The 20,600-nt window shown below is 38.1% G+C and overlaps 1 protein-coding gene across 1 annotated transcript in view; it reads left to right on the top strand.

Annotated features, from left to right (window-relative positions):
• Positions 1–20,600, top strand: part of GLI2 (GLI family zinc finger 2) — a 1,134,260-nt gene that overhangs the window by 668,755 nt on the left and 444,905 nt on the right. The window contains exon 3 of the mRNA XM_044060570.1: positions 3,994–4,099. Within this exon, the coding sequence (XP_043916505.1) occupies positions 3,994–4,099 (106 nt within the window). The remainder of the gene's footprint in view (positions 1–3,993; positions 4,100–20,600) is intronic.

Below are 20,600 nucleotides of genomic sequence, written 5' to 3'. Positions count from 1 at the left end.
TCTGTGATGGATGTCCCCTTCATTTTGTGTAAGAGGTATTTACCTACAAGTGCCCCCCACCCACAAATGGCAGTTTTCCTTGGTCAGCCATTAGGGAAATTGTACCTGCTAGTGTAGCTATAAGTGCACATATCCTCCCTAACCCCCTAGGAGAAGTGAGTTATGACCTCTCACTCCCTCTGCTTACCCAGCTCCTGACACATTGGGGCCACTGCCTAAACCTCAGTTGCCTGGGTCACAGTCAGGACTCCCTCACTGTCTGCCATGGAGCTGAACTAAAGTGTAAACATATCACATTTATCAAACTAATATCCCCCCCTACAGGTTTCTAGAAGATTCTTCCTGAAAATCCAGGGAGTTCACACTTCTAATGTCTTTCAGTTTATTGACTAAGGCCTGTGTTTATATCCAGACAGATCCAGAGAAAAAGTCAGTGTTTTCCTTATTTCCCTACTGTACTTCAGGACCGAGGCTTCTCAACTCAGCTGCATAGGATAGACTGTCAGCATGTACCCCTGGCCCACAGCTAGACACAAAATTTTCATAAGAGAATGAAATACAGTCTTACATGACCAGAACAAAACCCTATTGATCTGCTGATGAAGCATCCTATGATAGGGAAAAAGTTTTGCTAGTTATTAGCTCTAGACAGTTCAGGAAGACAAAAAAGGTATCAAGTCTTCAAAACCACAGTAAAAATGAGTCATTATTTACACATTAAGCATTTACATTTGAATCTCCACCACATAATCTTTGTAGATACTTCTCCTCCAATATAGGAAGTTTTCTTACCCCACCCCTTACCAAAGCAGTTCACACACCTCACTTCTTTGTTCATAGGTTCATAGGTGTGTACTAGGCTAATGGCCCTGGAGCCTTTACAAGCCGAGCCCATAGGATTACCCTGGTGCCTCCGTTGAGTAAAGCCACTGCAGTGCTCTCCAGGGTGAATTTTCTGTTTCCCATCCACTCATCAAGATTTATCTTGAAGAAGGCCAGTGAGGTGCTCTGCTTGACATGTATGGGAAGTCTATTCCATAACATGGGCAGTCTCTGGGTTATGAACCTGTCCCTCCAGCATGTTCTGTTGATTGTGGTAGTGAGGTTGAGGTCTCTGGAGCATGTGGTGCGGAGGGATTGTGATTTATTTAGATGTGGCATTTCTGACAGAGCTGGGTCAGATATGGCTTTGTAGGCCAAGCAGAGATCGCCTCTAAGTAGGCGATATGAGACTAAGTAGAAGATAATGACATGAGATATGACATGAGATATGAGATATGAGATATGAGATATGTTCTCTTTCTCTTCATTTGCATTTGAATAAAACAGTAAGAAAAGTACCAGGAAGACCTGAAAGCAAGTGATGGCCACATATCTCACCTTCTACATCCATTTATTCTTAAAATGTCTGCTTTTCTGAGTAGCTATACCCCCTAACCTGTATTTTAGTCTATCTTTAACTTCAAGTAGATTCACTCCAGAATTTAAATATGCATCTGTTAAGCTGTTTCCTAAAATAATGTATACAAAAATCACTATAGGATTTCTACTCATTTTACTCAGTCACTAAAATCCTGGGAAAAGCATCAATAACGAAATTACTTTCAAAAAATAGCAATTACATCAATATTGAGGTATTTAGTGGAACCTCGTCCTCTCCTTCAAATTTCACATTGAATTTACTGTATATATAGTTCTCCCTCACCATTAACTTTGTTATAAAACATCTGATCTCCTTACTTTTTAAATCAAGAAAAGGGCTGGAAATCAGTCTTCCTGTATCCAGACTCACATATGGTCTACAGATTATTATTATGTGCACCTTCAGCACACTCAATCTACAAATAGGAATTAATAAAAATCAGTGGATTCTTTTCACTGGTACCTGAGATTTAATTTCACTGCTATTCTCTCCTAAAAAAGGCAAATGGCTTCTGGTTGCTACATCTGAGGTGATTCCTAAAATAGTGCCTTACTCTCACAAGTAAGTTTGTAAGAGAACACACCTTTAAACCCTTTCCCCATAGAAATTTAGAATAAGCTGCTTTGCCTCACAAGAAGATCCTTTTCAGAAATAACTTACTTCCACATCATAGGTTCATAGGTGGATACTGGGCTGTTGACCTAAAGGTCTTTATAAGCCTAGCTATGTGTGCTCAGTATAATACTAGAGAAACCTAATATAAAGGATCTTGCCTAAACTTGAGATCTTAGTTAGCAACGACTGCCCATATCTAGGAGGATCATAGGTGAAATCGCCGGCAGAAATTTATGGTTTACTATCTAGTCACCCAGGCTACACTTAAACAGGGTCATAGATGGGCTTTGTTTTATGTGAACTGGTAGCCATCAGCTAAGAAATTAACAAAACTTGTATGATTTTAGAGCCAAGTTCAAACAATTCATAATCAAAACCAATGTGCATGCTTTGGGGACCCTGTTTAAGTTTAGATTAATACTATAATGAACTGCATGTGGCTTACCATCACCTGAGCACCAGTGCTTTATATGTATTTGCATTGTATGTAACCACATTTTTTGTGTTTGACGATTGTTAGTCCTAATTGTTCCAACATTGCTCTAATGGTTATTCTTGCCTCTTCCTGTTGAGCTGTCCTCTCTTACTCTTGTAAATACTCTTGTAATTTCTATGAGCTGTTGCTCATTGTTTATTGCGGTGTGCCTCTGTCCTGGGTCATGGACAGAAAGGGCCTTTGTACCAGTCCACTTACCCAATTAACAAGTAAATAAATCTTCTCAGAACCACATTGACTTCATTGTTTTCTTGATGTATTTAGGATTGTGCCTGTACAAGTGGAGAAGTAAGATTGATTGCTCAAAAGCAAAGACACCTGAAGCCTCTTGGATGAAGGAATAAAATTTTACCTTGCAAAATTTAAAAAAAAAGGAATCTTCTAGATGCCTTTACAGTGTCTGTAAATACTTCAAAATATGACTTGTTCTAAATGCTCAAAAACCATGCAACGGATCAGAGTGTGATGTTATGGGAGTGTGGTTACATTTACAAAATGAATCTTGCCATCTCTAGGTAAGTAATTTCTCAAGTCTTCGACATATACTCATACAGAGCTTGCAGTAAACTTTAAGAATGCATTGATGTATGCTCATATACAGCTTGTAGTCAGACTTAAGAATACACTGCATAATATTTTCAGCAGCTGTAACTTTAAGAATGCATTGATGTATACTCATATACAGCTTGTAGTGGGACTTAAGAATACACTCCGTAATATTTTCAGCAGCTGTTGAAGGTGTTTCTATAAGTTAAGAATATATAAACAGGTCTGGTTTATAGGTTCTTCTTCATTTTGTTGGGAATTAAGTCAGATCTGTATAAATCAATTATATGGGATGACATTTAACCCACAGCTTGCTATGTATCTGATAATATCCTTCATTGTGAAAGAGGCAGTTTTCTTGGGCAGTAAGAAAAAGTGACAGGAGTAGGTATGTAGAAGAATCCGGGGGTGTAGGGTTGCACTTGATAATAGGATCACTACAGGCCTGAGCAAAGAAGTCTGCCTGCGCTGTCAGGTCTGATTTGTGTTACCAGCAGTTTTCCTTGGCATTTCCTATCATCCTCCTGAGTTCAAAGAGTGCCTATCTGCTTGTCTTAGTCAAAAGCCCAGTTGGAGACCTTTTATGTTCGAGATGTAGGATTTCTTAGCATGACTTTGATTATTTATTTATTCTGCTTCTCTTGAATGTGTGTGTGTGTGTCTGTGTGTGTGTGTGTGTGTGTGTATGTATGTGTGTGTGTGTGTGTGTGTGTGTGTCTGTGTGTGTGTGTGTGTGTGTGTATGTATGTGTGTGTGTGTGTGTGCATGTGTGATACTGCCTATACCATAAAAATTCTTTTACCCCTGCAGTCACTGCAAAATGTGTGTAATTTCATTGTAGCACTTTGTTTTGAAAGTCTCAAACTGGAGTTTATGAAGTTTTTTCTGTTTTTTTTTCTTATCTCCACTACAGCCCCGCAACACATTTTTCCAGCATTCCACCCACCTTTACCTATTGATATGCGCCACCATGAGGGACGATACCATTATGAACCACATTCAGTTCATGCTATTCATGGGTAAGTCTCAGTTTGGTTAGTTTATTTTTTTTGTGTTGCCATCCCATAACACCCTTTATGTGCTTTTATGGAATTCAGATGAGAGGCGAAACTCTGCAGCACTTAAAAAGTGTGAAGAATTAATAGCATTTTAAGCCATAAGAAATGCACTTGGCAAATGTTGTATAAGTGACCATGGTGTCAGATTAGTCAGGCTGTATTACTTACATTTATGCTGGTGGCTTGCAGTGTTCATCTGTTGTAACATGTTCAGCTGTTTTTTTTTTTTATTTTATAGTTCAGCTTAAAACCAAGGAAGAAGGTGAAGCGGAAGGATTTTTAAGATTTATAATTACAACCAATACAGAATTTTCAAAGCACTGAAAACAATTCAGCTTTACCCCAAGTACTCAGGTTACATTTAAAAGACATGGTTTGGTCTTAAGACAAGTGGAGTTCTCAGACTTCCCTGTCCAACTGCTTTATACATAACTTAATGCCTTTATCTTCTCAGCTGAAAGAAACAATTTTCTGCTAGTAGTGACCTATTACTTTATGTTGGTATTTTTGAACCCACATGTACTTTGATATTTTAAGTTTAAATTTGTGTGGCCAGCTTACAACTTTCTCTGGAAATTTCCATAAAAGAGCCACAATGTCTGTTGCTAAGCATCATCATTATATAAAAGGTAGCGTGATGCTTGTGAAACAGTCTGATATAACCATCACACCTGTCTATGGGCTGGTTATATTCCCTTCATCTTTAAGTAACACCACTCTAAACAAATGTTTGCTGTTTTCACAGAGCTGTTTACAAAGTTATGTTCAATTATCTTCTCAAGGCTTGTTTTCTTAAATAAAGTAATGCTGGGGGATCTAAATGTGCATACAAACAGAATTTCACCCTCCAAGCAATTTTTTTTTCATTTTATCAATATCAGGATCTCATGTGGATGGTACTTTATAAACATGTGATTGTAGGCAGGAGACACACACACAAATTTACATATGTGTGTGTGTGTGTGTGTGTGTGTGTGTGTGTGTGTGTGTGTGTATATTAAATTCTCTTTCCCATTCAATTGTTTCTTCTTCTGATTCCCTTTCCAGTAGTTCACATTATTTGTGTTGTTTTGCTTCGTGTTTGTTTGCTTTATGTATTTAGTGGGAGCACTAAACATATATCTTGCAGAAAATATCATGGTTTAAAACAGATTTCTCATGCAGTGTAAGCCCACCTGTATTCCAGCTTGTTATCCAGAATACTTAAGCAATAACCCATGCCTGGGTGTGGGTAATGCTAGATTTACCCACGGTTGGTGTGGTTTGGTCACGAGGGCGAAGCCCGAGTGGCCAAACAAAGACAACCGTGGGTAAATCCAGCATTACCCACACCCAGAAGTGGGTTATTGCTATTATACAATGACATTATTCCCTTCAGCAGCTGTCCGGTATTCTGAAGCAGTTCTGATGTACTGTGCATGCGTATGGTTACTCAGTACATCAGAACTGTGTGTGGAAGCAATGGAGAAAGGAAGATCTCCGTTGCTTTTTTTTAAGATATCTTGCTATGTTAAACCCATTTAACATAGCTAGATAACCGCAACGGAGCTCTTCCCTTCTCCGTTGCTGTCTAACACAGAAAAAAAAAAAAAGACTTATACTAATGGAAAAAGTCTGGGTGACCGAATATTTTTCCATTAGTATAAGTATGATTTACAATGGGCATGCTGACCAATCAGCATGCACTTTTTTGAATATTAATGGGGGGGTCGTTGTATAACAAGAGATAACTTCTTGAGGAAATGCATACAGGATAATGTCATTCTAAGAAGCAATGTAGGAGATGCGGGAGTTGGTTCTTTGGTACTTTATGTCTGGACAGAATCTGGGAAGCCATTTTATCAAGTGGAGCATGTCTCCCCTAATCTTCCCAAAACAACTCAGACTTGAAATGCTTTAAGACTCAGATGGAAAACACCATTGACTGGCACATCTTTCTTGCACATTTCTGATGCAAAAATTATGTCAGGGAAGCATGTGCTATTTGTGCATGAGACCTGAGGCTGAAGATGGAGAAGGTGACTCCAGTCTGCTTAGCAGTAATCTAGGACTAAAGTTTAGTACATATGTTTTCAAACTGCATCCCATTTAGTAAAACGCCCACCCATTCCTATCCAACATTATATATAGCTTGGACACAGTAACTAAGAGACTGTCCAGATAAATTCCTCCGTCTGTTGCAAAGGCAGGTATGGCATGTGTTTTCTTTCAGATCAGGACTATTTCTACACTCAAGCTTTCTGGAAAAAGGCCCCTTCTCCCATCAGAGGATTGTTCTGCACTTCCATCTTTCTTGTGTTCAAGAAAGATAGTTTGTGGAGATCAACATTTGATCTGCCTGAACTCAATTAACACGTTCAGAAAAAAGATGGTAATGCATCAAACCTTAGTTCTCTAATTGCCATAGAAGATGTGGATGGTGAATCTACATCTGAAAATTGATTACTGGTACAGTCCAATTGTTCAAGCGTGCATAAGCATACAGTGGATCTGTTTTAAAAAATCAACTACACAAACTGCAGAAAGTTGAACTTAAACGTTCAAAAATGCAAACCAGCAAAAAATCTTAAAAACAAATCAAAAACAACTTTTATGCTTGCCTCTCTGATCCTCAACACCCCCTACTAATTACATGGCTCAGTTCTGAGATTGTGCTACAGCTGGAAACAGCAAAATCACAACCCCGCTGTAACCCAGTCTGACACATACAGCTACTGACATATGTTGATATTTTGCAGTTCCAAACTTTTGAGTTCAGTGTTCTGCAATTTTACTATAACCTCTTTCAATATTTAGTAGGGGTTCCCTATACAATATTGGAATCTTAGTGACTTGGGTAATTTGTAAAGCCTGATATGCCTTTGTAAGGATAGGCTGTGGAAACTGGATTTGTGCTTGAGTTAAAGAAGGGGCTTCTTTGGACATTTCAGCCCATTGTGTATAACATAACATAACAACTAAACAAAATAGAGTTTTACTGGGGAATTTAGATGTGAACAAAGGCCTGTGTATGATACTGGAATTATTTTTTTCTTATAAACCAAAAAAATTAAGACTGACTAAAACATTTTATTCTGAGTATTGGCATGACCTAAATTCAAATAAGTAAGAGTTGTTAATTATAATACCCTTCTGAATAAAATCAACAAAGAATGCAGCTGTAATAGTCTATCATTCAATTATTTGTATGCCTTTAAATTTAAAAACTGAGTATCACTCTGTCATGAGCTATGTGAAATGTAAGACCATTTAGAGTATGTATATTTCTAATGCTCTTTCAATGATTGAAAATTCAAATGGTAAAAACACAGAGTAAACAGACCGTGTACACTATGGAGAGCTGTGCTATACAGATGTTGTGTTTAAATGTTTAAATGCCTGTTTACAGGATGGATAAAATGGTAATATTTAAAGGAATTAGTAGTAAGCAATCACGAAAAGAAAAAAAAAGAAAAGGCTTCTGTAGCACATGAAGTTTGAAACTCTGTAAAGTACCAAGAACGTTTTCTTGTAAACATTTTTGAATGCACATTTCCTCAGAATGCTCACTAGCCAAAAAGATCTCCCTGCAGTTTGTATTCCCCATATGACGAACTCACCAAAGAACAATGACCTGAAAGTAGGCTGATCCATGGAAGGAGGTAGAATGCTGTCTGAAGCTAAGCCCCTGCCATGGATAGCCATGCAGACAATATCTTTCCATTTCATCCCCCCTCCCTGCCTACTACACCTACACCGTGTGCAGAAGCTGAGTTTCAAACCTGATTACCTAGGCTGCATGCAGCAATGAATCCCCCCACCCCACCCTATGGGAATAAAGGGCAAACTGCTGTGTAATAAAAAGCAGAGTAAGTCCTGAAAGGCAACACATCGTCGTATAGATGTTACAGAGGACAGAGGAGTGGGCTGAAATAGCCTACTAGCAGACAACTTGTACTTTACCTAAAACTATTTTTATTTATTTTATTTATTTATTACCATGGTAGTGCTCCAGTAACAGCTGACCATAAAAATGCCCTAACCTCCTAGCAGAAGATTCACAAAACAGCCAAACATAATGAGGGGACAAATACCATCAAGTGGTGATGGATGGTATTTATTGCTGTCATATACATAGGAAACTGTTGGCATCATATCTCTTTAACTGTCCAGGTTTTCACATAATGTGTAGATTTTTGCCATATGTGTTGGTCTGTTACTCATGAAATTTGTAGTTTTCTGATAAGTCACTGAGGATTGAAGTCACTAAATAGTGACATACATTTGAGTTTCAGTCTCCATGTCCTTCAGAAAATGCATGTATATACAAATCCTGTTATTCTAGCAACTTTCTAAGTTCGTAAGAGCAATATTTAAACTCTGTTCCTATTGTGGACCCCCATTATCGTAGACTTTGTCCAATTTTCTTGCAGTAAGATGTTGAGAGGAATGGCTGTGCATGAGCTGTTGTTTTGTGTAACGCATGAAGTCCAGCACTCATACTTCTGGCAATTTACATCGGCTACTACTCAGTCCACTCTACCAGAGAAACACACATTTCAGTAGGAACAGAAGGAGCAATGAGGCATTGTCAAGGAGATTCTGAGGCATCAGAGTAGTTATGAGTGTTGGACCATAGTCAAACATAGCTCAGCTGAAGGGTATTTCAGGAACTAGAGAACCATTTTGTGCTTTGATACTTGGAGGATGTTATATTATTATATTCAACATCTGCAGCAGAGCAAAGTTTCTGTGCATTCCACTGCACTAGACATGACTCTCTAGGGTGTATTGGTGTTTGGAATCTACATGAGCATGAACGTGCCTTTATGCCATGAGATAACCATACCTGACTCATACACCAGTTGTGTCCTGTACTGCAAATGACTTCATATATTCCATGTTTTACATGAAGTCAAGGAGTAACAGTGAATAGTGGTAAGGACTTGTGTCTTCTGAATTTTCACTTCCCGAAAGTCTCTGCAGCATTTGAAGTGACATATAATATAGTGTTTCTTTCCCTCTTCATACTACTTTCAGGGGTTCCTCCTACTTCTTTCATTTAGTATCTCCTGTTTTTTGCATGGAACACAGTTCAGTGAGTTTCCATCAGTCACTACAACCAAGACAACTTGGACCTCAGTGACCAGTATATCACCCTTACAAAATGTGTCATATTTCCAAGATAGTCAGATGTGATCTGTTGCAGTTCTAATCAGGCACATAATAAAAATGAAAATGCACTGTTGATAGTGTTCCTGTGTAGGCACAACTCATATTCTTTCAAACTATATGTGCATGTAAGAGTCACCTGTAAGGTGCATTAACAGCCTGTACTTTTAGCCATCCAGTAAAACTGTAAGTTGATATGCACAGTGGATGACACTGTAATGATTAAACTACATGGTTACCCATGGTACCTGCTGTTCTTAGTTGGAAATCTTTAATGTTCAGTGTTAATTCTAGTTCTGCACCAACTCAAGGCCTTAGATACCCCTTACCTTTTACCTCATGACCTGCCCTCTCCTACCTAACTCTTGACAGTATGTATAAAACTTTTCTCAACTCCTCGCAGGCCACCTTTTTCATACTATGATCCTCACTATTGTCAATCCACAAATCCTATCAACTCATTATCACCCCCCTTCACTAACTCTGCAATCCCCCCAAATACCACTCTCCCCCACTTATCCTACTTACATCACCCTCAACTACCCTCCATCTTCTCTAACTCCATTACAGCTTTAAGCTGCCATCTAACTGCATCTGTGTTAAAACTCTCACTGGCCTCCCTGTTTATATGCAATTAACTATCATTACTCGATTTGTGTATTTAGCAAAATTTGTGTTCTACTGTTTTTTGCATTCTTCTATTGATTATTCTGTAAATAGCAGAATATTTGAATTCTTGTATTATTCTACTGTATACTGGAGCTTTTCTCCCCGGGCCTTCGCTGAAAAAGGGCTCTATCCCAGTCAGACTATCCCGGTCAACAAATGTCAAATAAATAAAAAATAAATAAATAAACGAGTCTGGAACTTGCATAATATCTGTTATACACTCTTGCCCCAAACATACCTCTCAACTATCCAGACTTTCGCAGAATGTCCAGATTTTTGCCTCATATTTTTCTTCAGTTTTGTGACAAATCCCTGAGGACTGAAGTCATTAAATAATGAGATGCATCTGAATTTCAAGCTTTTAATCACTCAGAAAATGCATGCTAACACAGATCCTATAAGAACAATATTTCAAATCTGTCCTATTTTGGGGTCTTTCACAACCACCATCATTATTTTTGGCTTTGTCCAGATTTTTTGCACTATGAAGAGGAGATGTGTGACCCCAAACAGTGCATCTAACCTAGACTTAAACATTATTAAGATGTCAGATAACTTAAATGAGACTGGAAGTGTCTTCCACAATCCTCCCTTCTTAAAAAAAAACGTAATTCTTTAGACTTGCCTTGCCTCCAATCATACCAGACACACACATGAACAGTTATTTTCTTCTTTCCTTCTGCAATTTTGTGAGGTTTACCTACTCAGGGATGTCTGCAACCACATCTAGTTCTTGAGTTCTGCTTACCAGACTTTCATGTTGTCCTGCCTTTTATCCAGTACAGGCAGTACCTTATGGAAAGCCACACAAGTATCCAAGAATATTATTATTGAAATACTGCGAGTAATTGTAATACATGCTCAATTATTTCAAAATACTAAGGTAATATAAATTTAGCAGCAGTGATCTTGTGATGTACAAGAAAAAAACAGGATATTTGGCATCAGTATACATTGGACAGACATGAAAGAGGAAGCAAGTTTAATTCATTATTGAACTTGTTGATTCCAGAGTAACTTACCGAGCAATAAAATTAGTGTGAGTGACATCATTGTTAGGTAGCCAGTCCATGTATATTCAGCATACATTTCAGTGCAATCCCCAGACAGTAATTCCCACAATTACTTGGAATCAATGTGACTGGATGTCAGAAAGACATAGTGATCTCACTGCAAACTTCAGGAAGAAAACAGAATGTTCACGCATGGAAATCTATCTTGCAGTGGAATTTTTGGCAAGTTAAATAAATACATCTGCCATGGTTTGGTTTTAATGTTAACCTTCAGTGGTTTGATGTTGAAACATTTGGGTCCCCAAAAAAAACTCACTACAATGCTATTTGTCAAAAAATTGATAGTGGAAGATTTTAAGAGACAAATTCTGTCTGTGAGCATTGCCTTCATGATTAATGTGATTTGATCTTGACAAAAGACCCCTAATTCATCAAGACCATACTCAAGCTGTCTTTTCTCTTGCCTGCTTCAAATTTATCTAATTACATGAACACTGCACAGCAAATTAAGTGCAGTCTCATTTGTTGCAAACCACAGAGTCTTATTATGTGCGTGCTGCTCTGTGTCAAAGGTTCGTTTCTTGATTGCTCAAAGTGACACTTTCATACATGGCTCTTTATCATTGTTTGCATATAACATAATGAGTGCACCAGTTATTTTGTCATAGCTATCAAGTAAGGAACAGCAGGGTACATGCTAATGCTGGGGGTGTACAGGACAGTAACATATATCGTTCAAGACAGAGCAGTAGCTGTGGAATGAAAACAAGTTCCTAGATTAATGACAAGGTAAGCGTGCTACTGTGCCGGCTCTTATGTCTTCAGGAAAACCTGCAGAATATGCTGTGAAGTTTTCCAAAGAAACAAAATTGAAAATAAAAATGCATAGCACAATAAAAGACTTGTGAGAGAGTATTTTTAGAACAGTTATGCTGTCTTGTTTGATATGTCAGAAGAAATAATATAATGTAAGTTTAGAATTTGAGAAGAAAATAACTGATGCTACATGGCTGATACATTGCTTGTAAGTTGTGATTTCATTAGACATCACTTCATGGCGAGTGCATTTATTTTATTAAAAAAAAACTTTATAACTGATTAACAGTAAGTCCATCCGTCCATCTATCCATAACCCCTTTTTCCCATTTTTACACATGGGGTAGGGATGTCACCTCAACAGTGGCAATCATGTGATAGTTTTACCCCACCAGGTGGCTAGTACTGCTGTGGTTATTTTTCCATACCACACACTCACACCTATGGCCAATTTAGAGTGTCCAGTCCTCCTACTTTATGTCATTGGAATATGGGAGGAAACATGAGCACCTGGAGGAAACCCACTCAAACCCAGGGAGGACATGCAGACTCTTTAATCCTTGAGTCTGGCACTTTATAACTCAGCCATCCTTCCAAAAAGACATAATAAGCAGCATATACTTTTAGCCTCAACAACATTTCTCTAACAGTGAAACTTTGTATGTGAATTACACTATCACATCAAAAGCAGTAGTATTATGTTGTCTGTAGTCTGAATAAAAAATATGGGATCAGTTAAAATGAAGCCACAATGGTTTACAAATATCCTTTTTTTGTTACAAGAGTTCCTATTTTACAGAAGAACAAGACTGTATGGGATGGCACAGAAGGTATCACCTGTTAACAATATCTATAATCCAAGACCAAAAGCCATGATATGATCATTTGAGTGTGAAGCAACATTTAAAAGCTGTTAATTGCTGCTTACATTGCCAATAGCAAGTTTTGTGTCATTACATCCTCTTACTAATCATTGTGGGTTTACTAGCCCATTAGAGAAGATTTAATCCTCCATACGAGTTAATGGACAGTGGAAGAATTTTCACTGTAGTTAAATTTTAATGTATAATGATGTTTTCCTCATAGTTCACTGTTGTAGTAGTTGACATTTAGGGCTTCTGCCACTTGAAAGTGATGTCTGACCTTATTTCCAGAGATTAAAGCCCTTCCTCCTTCAGGTCAGTCAAATGTCCTCCCCTTTCGGATGTCAGAATATTCCCTGTATAAAAACCATATCCACCCACCTCATTTTAGACCTTTCTTTCCACATTTTGCATCATATATAATATCTGTAGGCCATTGTGATTCAGCCTGCTCTGGAGATTAGTCAGATAAGTATTGAATTGGGAATTATTTCTTATCACTTATTGTATCTTGTTAATAACAGGATCATAAACAAAAACAAAAAACACAGCACAGAGAATGGAAGGTACAACCACAATCTTTAATGTAATCCACTTAACCCCCCCACCCCCCAAAAAAAATGATAAGCACTTTTTGTCAGTTAAACTACAGACTTCTTCAGATAAAATTACAATTCCATTAAATCAATTAAATATCAGACAGTAAAATGCAATTGGTTAACACTTTCCTACAGTTCTCAGTGGTTCACTAAAACCCAACTATGTTGAACAATAAAAACTGGCATTCCAAATCCAGTGCTGGGTTAACCAATCAGTGGGAAGGAGACCGTGTTAAATATTCATGAGCTTCGGCTCCAAAGCATTTTAAGAAGAAAAACTATTGAATTTGGAATGCCAGTTTTTATTGGTTGATATGGTTGGGTCTGGTATTTAATTGATTTAATGGAAGTGTAATTTTATCTGAAAAAGTCCATAGTTTAACGGATGGAAGCACTTATCTTGTTATGGGTGATGAGGGTTTAAGTGGACTACATTAAAGATTCTGGTTGTATCTTCCATTCTCAGTGCCATGATTTTTGTTTTTGATTCATTTGTTATGGACTTTATGTGCATTAGTGACTAATGTGATCATAGAATCATAGGAAATTACAAGGCTATCGACACGAAGGTCATTTCAAGCCTAGCTTTTTCATCCCAATGTAATTCCATAGAAGTGTTAGTTAATACTCTCTTGTACCTTGTATAAATCTATTAAGAAAATTCTTAAATTGTTTTTAAATCACTGTAATTTTATCAATACTGGAGCTTTTCTCCCCGGGCCTCTACTGTAAACGGATATATGTCCAGCTAGACTAGCCCAGTCAACAAATGTAAAATAAATAAAATAAAAATAAATAAAAAATACACAAGACTGCATTTAGTAAAGACTGCCTGTGCCCAGGAGAGATGTAGGTGCTATTCCTGGTAAAAATTTATGGTGCCCCATCCACTCATCCGGGTTTTTTTTGAGCAGTGTCATAGAGGTGCTCTGTTTTGCATGAATAGGTAGCCTATTCCAATGACATGGCAGTCACTGGGAGATAAATCTGTCCCTTCAGCATGTCCTATTTAAGTCGCAGGCCATATTAAGGTCCCTGGAATGGGTGGTGCTAGTCCCGTTTGATTAACAGATATGCAGCAAGTTTATTAGGTTTGTGTCTGGGATTGCTCTGTAAGCCAGACATAAGTCTCTCTTAAGAAGTTTATATGATTCAGAGTAAAGAGACAGAGACTTTAGTCTGTCTGTGTACAGCACTTGCTGGAGTCCCTTGATCTTTTTTGTTAGAAACCTCTGAGGTCTCTCCAACTGCTGCAGGTGCTTTGTATGGTACATGCAGATCAGGGTGTTATACTCAATTATTGGCCAGATTAGTGCCGAGTATAGTGGGGTTATAACCTCTTTTGCTCTTGACTTGATGCCTTTATTAATCAAGTGTGCTATGTAGAAAGCCTTCCTTACTACAGTAGACACATGGTGATGGAAGTTAAGGCCATGGTCAACCTGCAATCCCAGGTCCCTTACCCCTTCATGGGTAGTTAGGGTATTGTTGTTGATTTGATAGTGGAAGAGATATTGCTTGTGCTGAAGGGAATGATGATGCATTTCTTTGCATTCAGTTTGAGATTGTGACTAATACACCAGTCGCTGATCTGCATAAGACCCTTGTAGAATATACTGACATCATTGATTGCACCTAGTTTGCAGTCTTCTGCAAATTGGGTCAATCACAACCCCTTAGTTTTGACCTGAACTTCTGAGAAGTATATACTAAACAAAAGGGGGCCCAGTACTGACCCCTGTGGCACCCTGCTGGTAACAGGTCTGCTGGTTGATGTGAAGTAACCCACTTTGATAGTGTGTATCCAGTTTGTTAGCCGGTTGGCAGCCCATCTTACAACGAAGGGGTTTACATTCAGTTTGTTAAGTTTATCTGTAATGCCCGAATGGGGATTGTATTGAAAGCCTTTGCCAAGTTGAGGTATGCTGTGTGCATAGATTTGACCTCATCAGTGTCACACTTTCAGAGAATTCCGCCAGATTTAACAGACAGGATCTGCCCTTCACAAAGCCAAGCTGGGGAGGATCCAGGGTTTGGAGGTCACCTATGTTTTTATTTATGAGGTCCATAATTATATGTTCCATGACTTTACAAATGAGGCTGGTCAGGATTATGGGTCTGTTGCTAGGCCACATTTGTGGAGGGAAATTACTGCAGCTTTTCTCCATTCCACAGGAGCAAAGCCTGTGGTTAGGCTGTGATTGAAAAGGGTACTTAGTGGTGATGCTAATTCATATTTTAGCCTGTTTAGAAGACAGCCTGGGATGTCATCTGGTCCCATAGAGGCTGTGTTTTTTTGCCTTGGACAGAGCTTTGAGGACCTGCTCTTCAGATATGTAGGGTGGAGGGAGTTTAAGGGAAGGTTTGTTGCAAGTTAGGAGGGGATAAGGAAGTGACATTTTCACAAAACCTATCCACTAGCAGGTTTGCTATCTTTGTGGGGTCAGTGTGTGTGATACCATTGTCCACTAGTTTTGCATATGCTTGGGTCCTACCCTTTAGGTTATGTACATAGCTGTAAAAAGCCATATGGTTATCTTTGGCAGTATTTGCTAGGTTTCACTCAAAGGAATTCATGGAGGATTTGACAAGTTGTCTTATTTGCCTGTTAAGAATGAGGAGGGTGCTTTTCCATTTTTGGGGCCTTGCCTTTGTTTTCTTGGACAGCAACGTTTTGCATTTATTGTAAAGTTTGTTGATGCTGGATGCCCACTGTGGCAGCTTGTTTTTACTTTGGCTTTGACTCTGTCTAGTACAGCTGAGTTTATACACTTATGCAAGTGATTGTACAGGGCTTTAGAGTAAGCTTCAACATAGTTACCACTTCCAGCTTGGTGTGGGGCTGGGAATGTATTTTTCCTTCACCTAGGAGGGTGTAGTTTGCCTTGTTGAAGTTTTTAGTCTGATTTCACCCTTTGTGAGTTCTGGTGTTAGTGTCAGTTAAAAGGTGAATGATTTATGGTCATTTTTAACTAATGACGGTCTAACAGTTGCAGTAGTGCACCTGTTTGACATGTTGGTAAAGACCAGATGTAGAATGTTTGTTCCTCTTGTTAGGGTAGAGACAATTTGTTCCAGGGCATTTGAATTCACAAAGTCAAGGAACTTTTGTGCTTGCAAGTTTGGGCTAGCGTAGGATTCTCAGTTGATGGTGGGATCATAGAAATCCCCCATAACCAGTGTGTTCAGTAAAGTTTAGATTGTCTTCAGTCCGGTTATGAGCAGCATGGCATCAATTCTAACAGGATTTAGCAATCATTTCCAGAGTTCTCATTTTCTGACTGAGTAAATACTAACTTCTAAATATACTATTCCAAACTCTTAGTCTGACAGTTTCAATACATCTTCCATAACAAGTTTTGTTCATCTGAGAACATTTCAAGTAGCATTTCATCAGTCGGATGTCAGACCAATGAGATTAGTTATTTCCTTTTTCTTTATATACTTATGGGAGAGAGAGTGTTTGACTGGAACTCAGTCCAGAAAACAGCATTAACTGGCCTATATGCCCTGCAGTGACCATTTTCTAATAAGTTGCTGTATATTTATTTTTTTGTATAATATAGTGGTGACCAAAACTGCAGAGGCTGTATGAATCAGCTTCTTAAGAATGATACATAGTTATTTCTGTGACCCCCCCCCCCCGCCTTTATGAATCCTTCAGTATATTGTAGCAGTTTTCATTCCTTCCCAGTTGTTTACACTGTGCACTTTTACTATTCTATACATTAAGTGCAGAAGTTCTTCTGTCTTCTGTTTTATTCTATTAGCCTGGGTTTGGTGCAGTAAATTGTAGTGCATCAGTCTTCTCAAACATTATCCATATTCATGTTTCTTCAAGTTTACTAAAAAGAGTATTCAGTATTGTCCTATTGCAGTACAATGTTTAGGTGTAGACCTCTTTCATCTCGGTAATAATGGTTGGCCCATGGTCTTGGGTAAACTGATTGAACAATACCAATGGTTTGTCATGTACAGCCATGCTAGTAAGTGCTCAAGTGATTTGAATGGAAGAGATGTCACTACCTTTCTTGGTCTCTCTTTTACTTCTTCCCCTTCCTGCAGCTGACCATCAGCTGCCATCAGGTCTTGTCTTCATTCACTCACTCTGCATGCCTTAGCCTGCGCCCATGCTCAACCTGACCGATGTCAGGGACTGGTGAGGAGATTGAGAATGTCGGTGCCATGACACCCTAGCAAGCTCCATGGTTGCTGCTCTTAGGAGGTGCATGCAAGCTTATGCACATGTCCACCACAAAATGAGGTATCCTTGAAGTCAGGTGTATTGTAAAGCCAAAGCATAAAGCAAAAAATGTACACATGAAGCCACTGGCAACAATGAGAGAGAGAGATTGTTAATGAATAGTTGAACTCTTTCATCCAGGAAATAATTTTGCCTTTATCAGTGATGCATGGAATGGGATAATATGTCATAGTTTCTTCTGATGAAGTCTCAGCATTTTAAGATTTCTGCCTTCCCGTTCTGTGGTAAAGGGTTCATTTCTGACCTCTGGTCACTTTCAGTGCACATTTTACATGTCCTTCTTCTACCTGTGTAGAATTTCTCCAAACAAATTAAGTTTATCCCAAAAAACGTGCAGGTTGATTGGCTACTTAAATCTCTCCCTGAATATGTATGCACGTATGTATGTGTCTATCTATATGTATGGGTCTACTTTACATGGTCGACAGTTCATAAAGTCAAAGACCATATGGCTGAGACCATATGATTGACTTTCAAAATGTCAATCATGTAAAAAAAAAAAAAAAAAATACAACAATCACTTACCTTCACATCGCTCCACCCCCCACCCCCCCGGAACTTAAATTTCTCTGCAACCCCATACCTAACTTTTGTCTTGATAACTATATCCTGCAAGAGGATCACCTGGGACTTCAGCTCAATGCAAAAAAATGAAGTACAGAACTCTTAGAAACAACAGCACTATTGCACCTACCACAAAAATGTTATCCTCCTCAGAGTTGATACCATTATTAGGGACATTTGACCATTAGTTGTTTGTCTATAATGTACCAACTCTTGTTAAGAAATCCTTGCCAAACTAATTACTAATGACATGTCCTCCACAAAATTATCATTTCCGGTACTCTTCCCTGATCAGGGTGTAATATAGTACAATTTTCCCTTTTTCATGCAGCTATCCAAAGATAATAACAATGTGAGCAACCGCAATAATGTCTGTCCAAGAAAATTTTATGTATGAGCTCCTCATGTTCTACAGATTGACTAAAAGCCCTGTAATTCTACTGTACATATTATAAACTAATTACACAGCAGTCTTTATTTGGCTTACAGGGCTATAAAAGACGTGGACCTGTTTGAACTCTTCTACCTTTGAGAAACAGAAGTACCACCTATGTGAGTCCTAAGAACATAAACTATGCTGCAATACTGACTCTCCCAAAATGATTCCCATGTTGAATGAGCCTCCAGTCCACATCAAAAAGAGTAGATCTATAACTCTTACAAAAGCCATCCTCAGTGACTGGATGAGGATCTGTTAATTGAATTCCAAGCTGTGTTCTCAGGAAATTGTATATTACAGGAGCAAGTAGTAGGCTTGAATGTTACAAGGCTTGAAATAGCCTACTGGACAGATTGCTTAGTATGAACATGTGAACGTGTAAGAATAGCCAAGGCACAACAGTTAAGTTTAAGTAAAGAGCTTGTTCTGCACTGTGGTCAGGTGGTGGGTACTTATCCCAGTAATATTTTTGAATACTGCTAATCAACTGGTACAAGAGGTGGTGGGCACTTATCCCAGTAATATTTTTGAATACTGCTAATAAACTGGTACAAGAGGTGGTGGGCACTTATCCCAGTAATATTTTTGAATACTGCTAATAAACTGGTACAAGAGGTGGTGGGCACGTATCCCAGTAATATTTTTGAATACTGCTAATAAACTGGTACAAGATATTGCATGAAAAATGAGCAAGATAAGTATCCTAATATAATATATTTGATCCTTCTATTTGACTACAAAGGCACTAGTTAGAAGCTCCATTTTAAATTTTGGCATCTTCTTGATGCAACAGTAGTTGCATGTTATAATATTTACTGAGATCTAAAAGAGTTGCTCTGCAAGTTGATCTCATATTACCACAGGTTCAGTGCCGACATCTATAAAATAGCTTAAGGTTATGCTGGTTAGATAACAATACAGCCTACATTTAAATCCATGTATCTTTGATTCAGAGATAAAGGCTATATTGTTTGGGTAAGATGATATCCAATTTGCACAGTTCCTGAACTATATCAGAGGTCAATGGGTTCATCCAGGCCAAAGGTTTTCTCTTGCCAACAATTAAACTCTAGTTATCATGAAATACTGCAGTGTCTTGTATTCAGCAATGGAGAGGACATAAATAATGAGATTAGGTTACCGTTAAATATTGTACTGCCTTTAATTAGGTTACAGGTAAATCCTATACTTCCTTTAAAAGTCCTTATAGATACGTCCAGTAATGCATTAAATTTCAGTGGCGTAATTAAAGCTTGATGTTATAGTGCATGATGCAACTTATGTTTCACTTATTTGTATCATTACATCACTGTGTTAGCCTTTTTTTAGCGTAATCCATTTATCATTTTTTTTCAAATTTTCCTTAAATTCCAGAGTTATCAGAGCATATTCTAACAGTAGTAATATATGTACAGTTGCTATGGGAGCAACGTCTATCAAGGATAGTTTAACGGTAGCATAGTATGTTTTCCCACTTCATTTACAGTTATTTCCTGTTTAAAAAATACACCAAAAAGTTCACAATATAGTTACAAGTAGTGTCTTTTTTTTTTCTTTTGTGGTTTCCCAGCACTGTAGATAATTTCATTTAAGAATATCAAATTGCCTTATACACAGTGCAGGAAAAGATAAATAAAATCACTTTCATAGTAATATTTTAATTCTTTCACAAGCATGCATTAAAACAAATCTCTACTTCACATACATTTCAGTCTGCCTCAACTTCAACAGATAGTGTTCCCCTATCTTGTCTGCCATACACCTACTCACAAAAGTGCTGTGTCACTCAAGTTCCAAATTTCCATCCAGAAGAAATGAAATAAATATGGGATCTGAAAACAAAACTAATTATGTTCTGTTTCTTACAGCTTAAGCCCTCAAGATTGCCTCCATAGCCCAAGGGCTCTAAAGGTCCAATGGGAAATCAAATTTAGATGTAAATGAATCCATTTAAAAACACAGCACATGAATATTCACAGGTAGCCAAGCTGCTAATATTTTAAAAAGACATTTGTTGCCAGCATAAAGGCATGTCTACCAGTAGATGGAAGTACTAAGTATACATAAAAATAACAAATTGTACT

This window comes from Protopterus annectens, chromosome 2.part0 (genome assembly GCF_019279795.1).
Source record: "Protopterus annectens isolate FY-2018-M chromosome 2.part0, PAN1.0, whole genome shotgun sequence".
Taxonomy (NCBI): domain Eukaryota; kingdom Metazoa; phylum Chordata; order Ceratodontiformes; family Protopteridae; genus Protopterus; species Protopterus annectens.
This window is presented reverse-complemented; position numbering and strand designations above follow the sequence as displayed.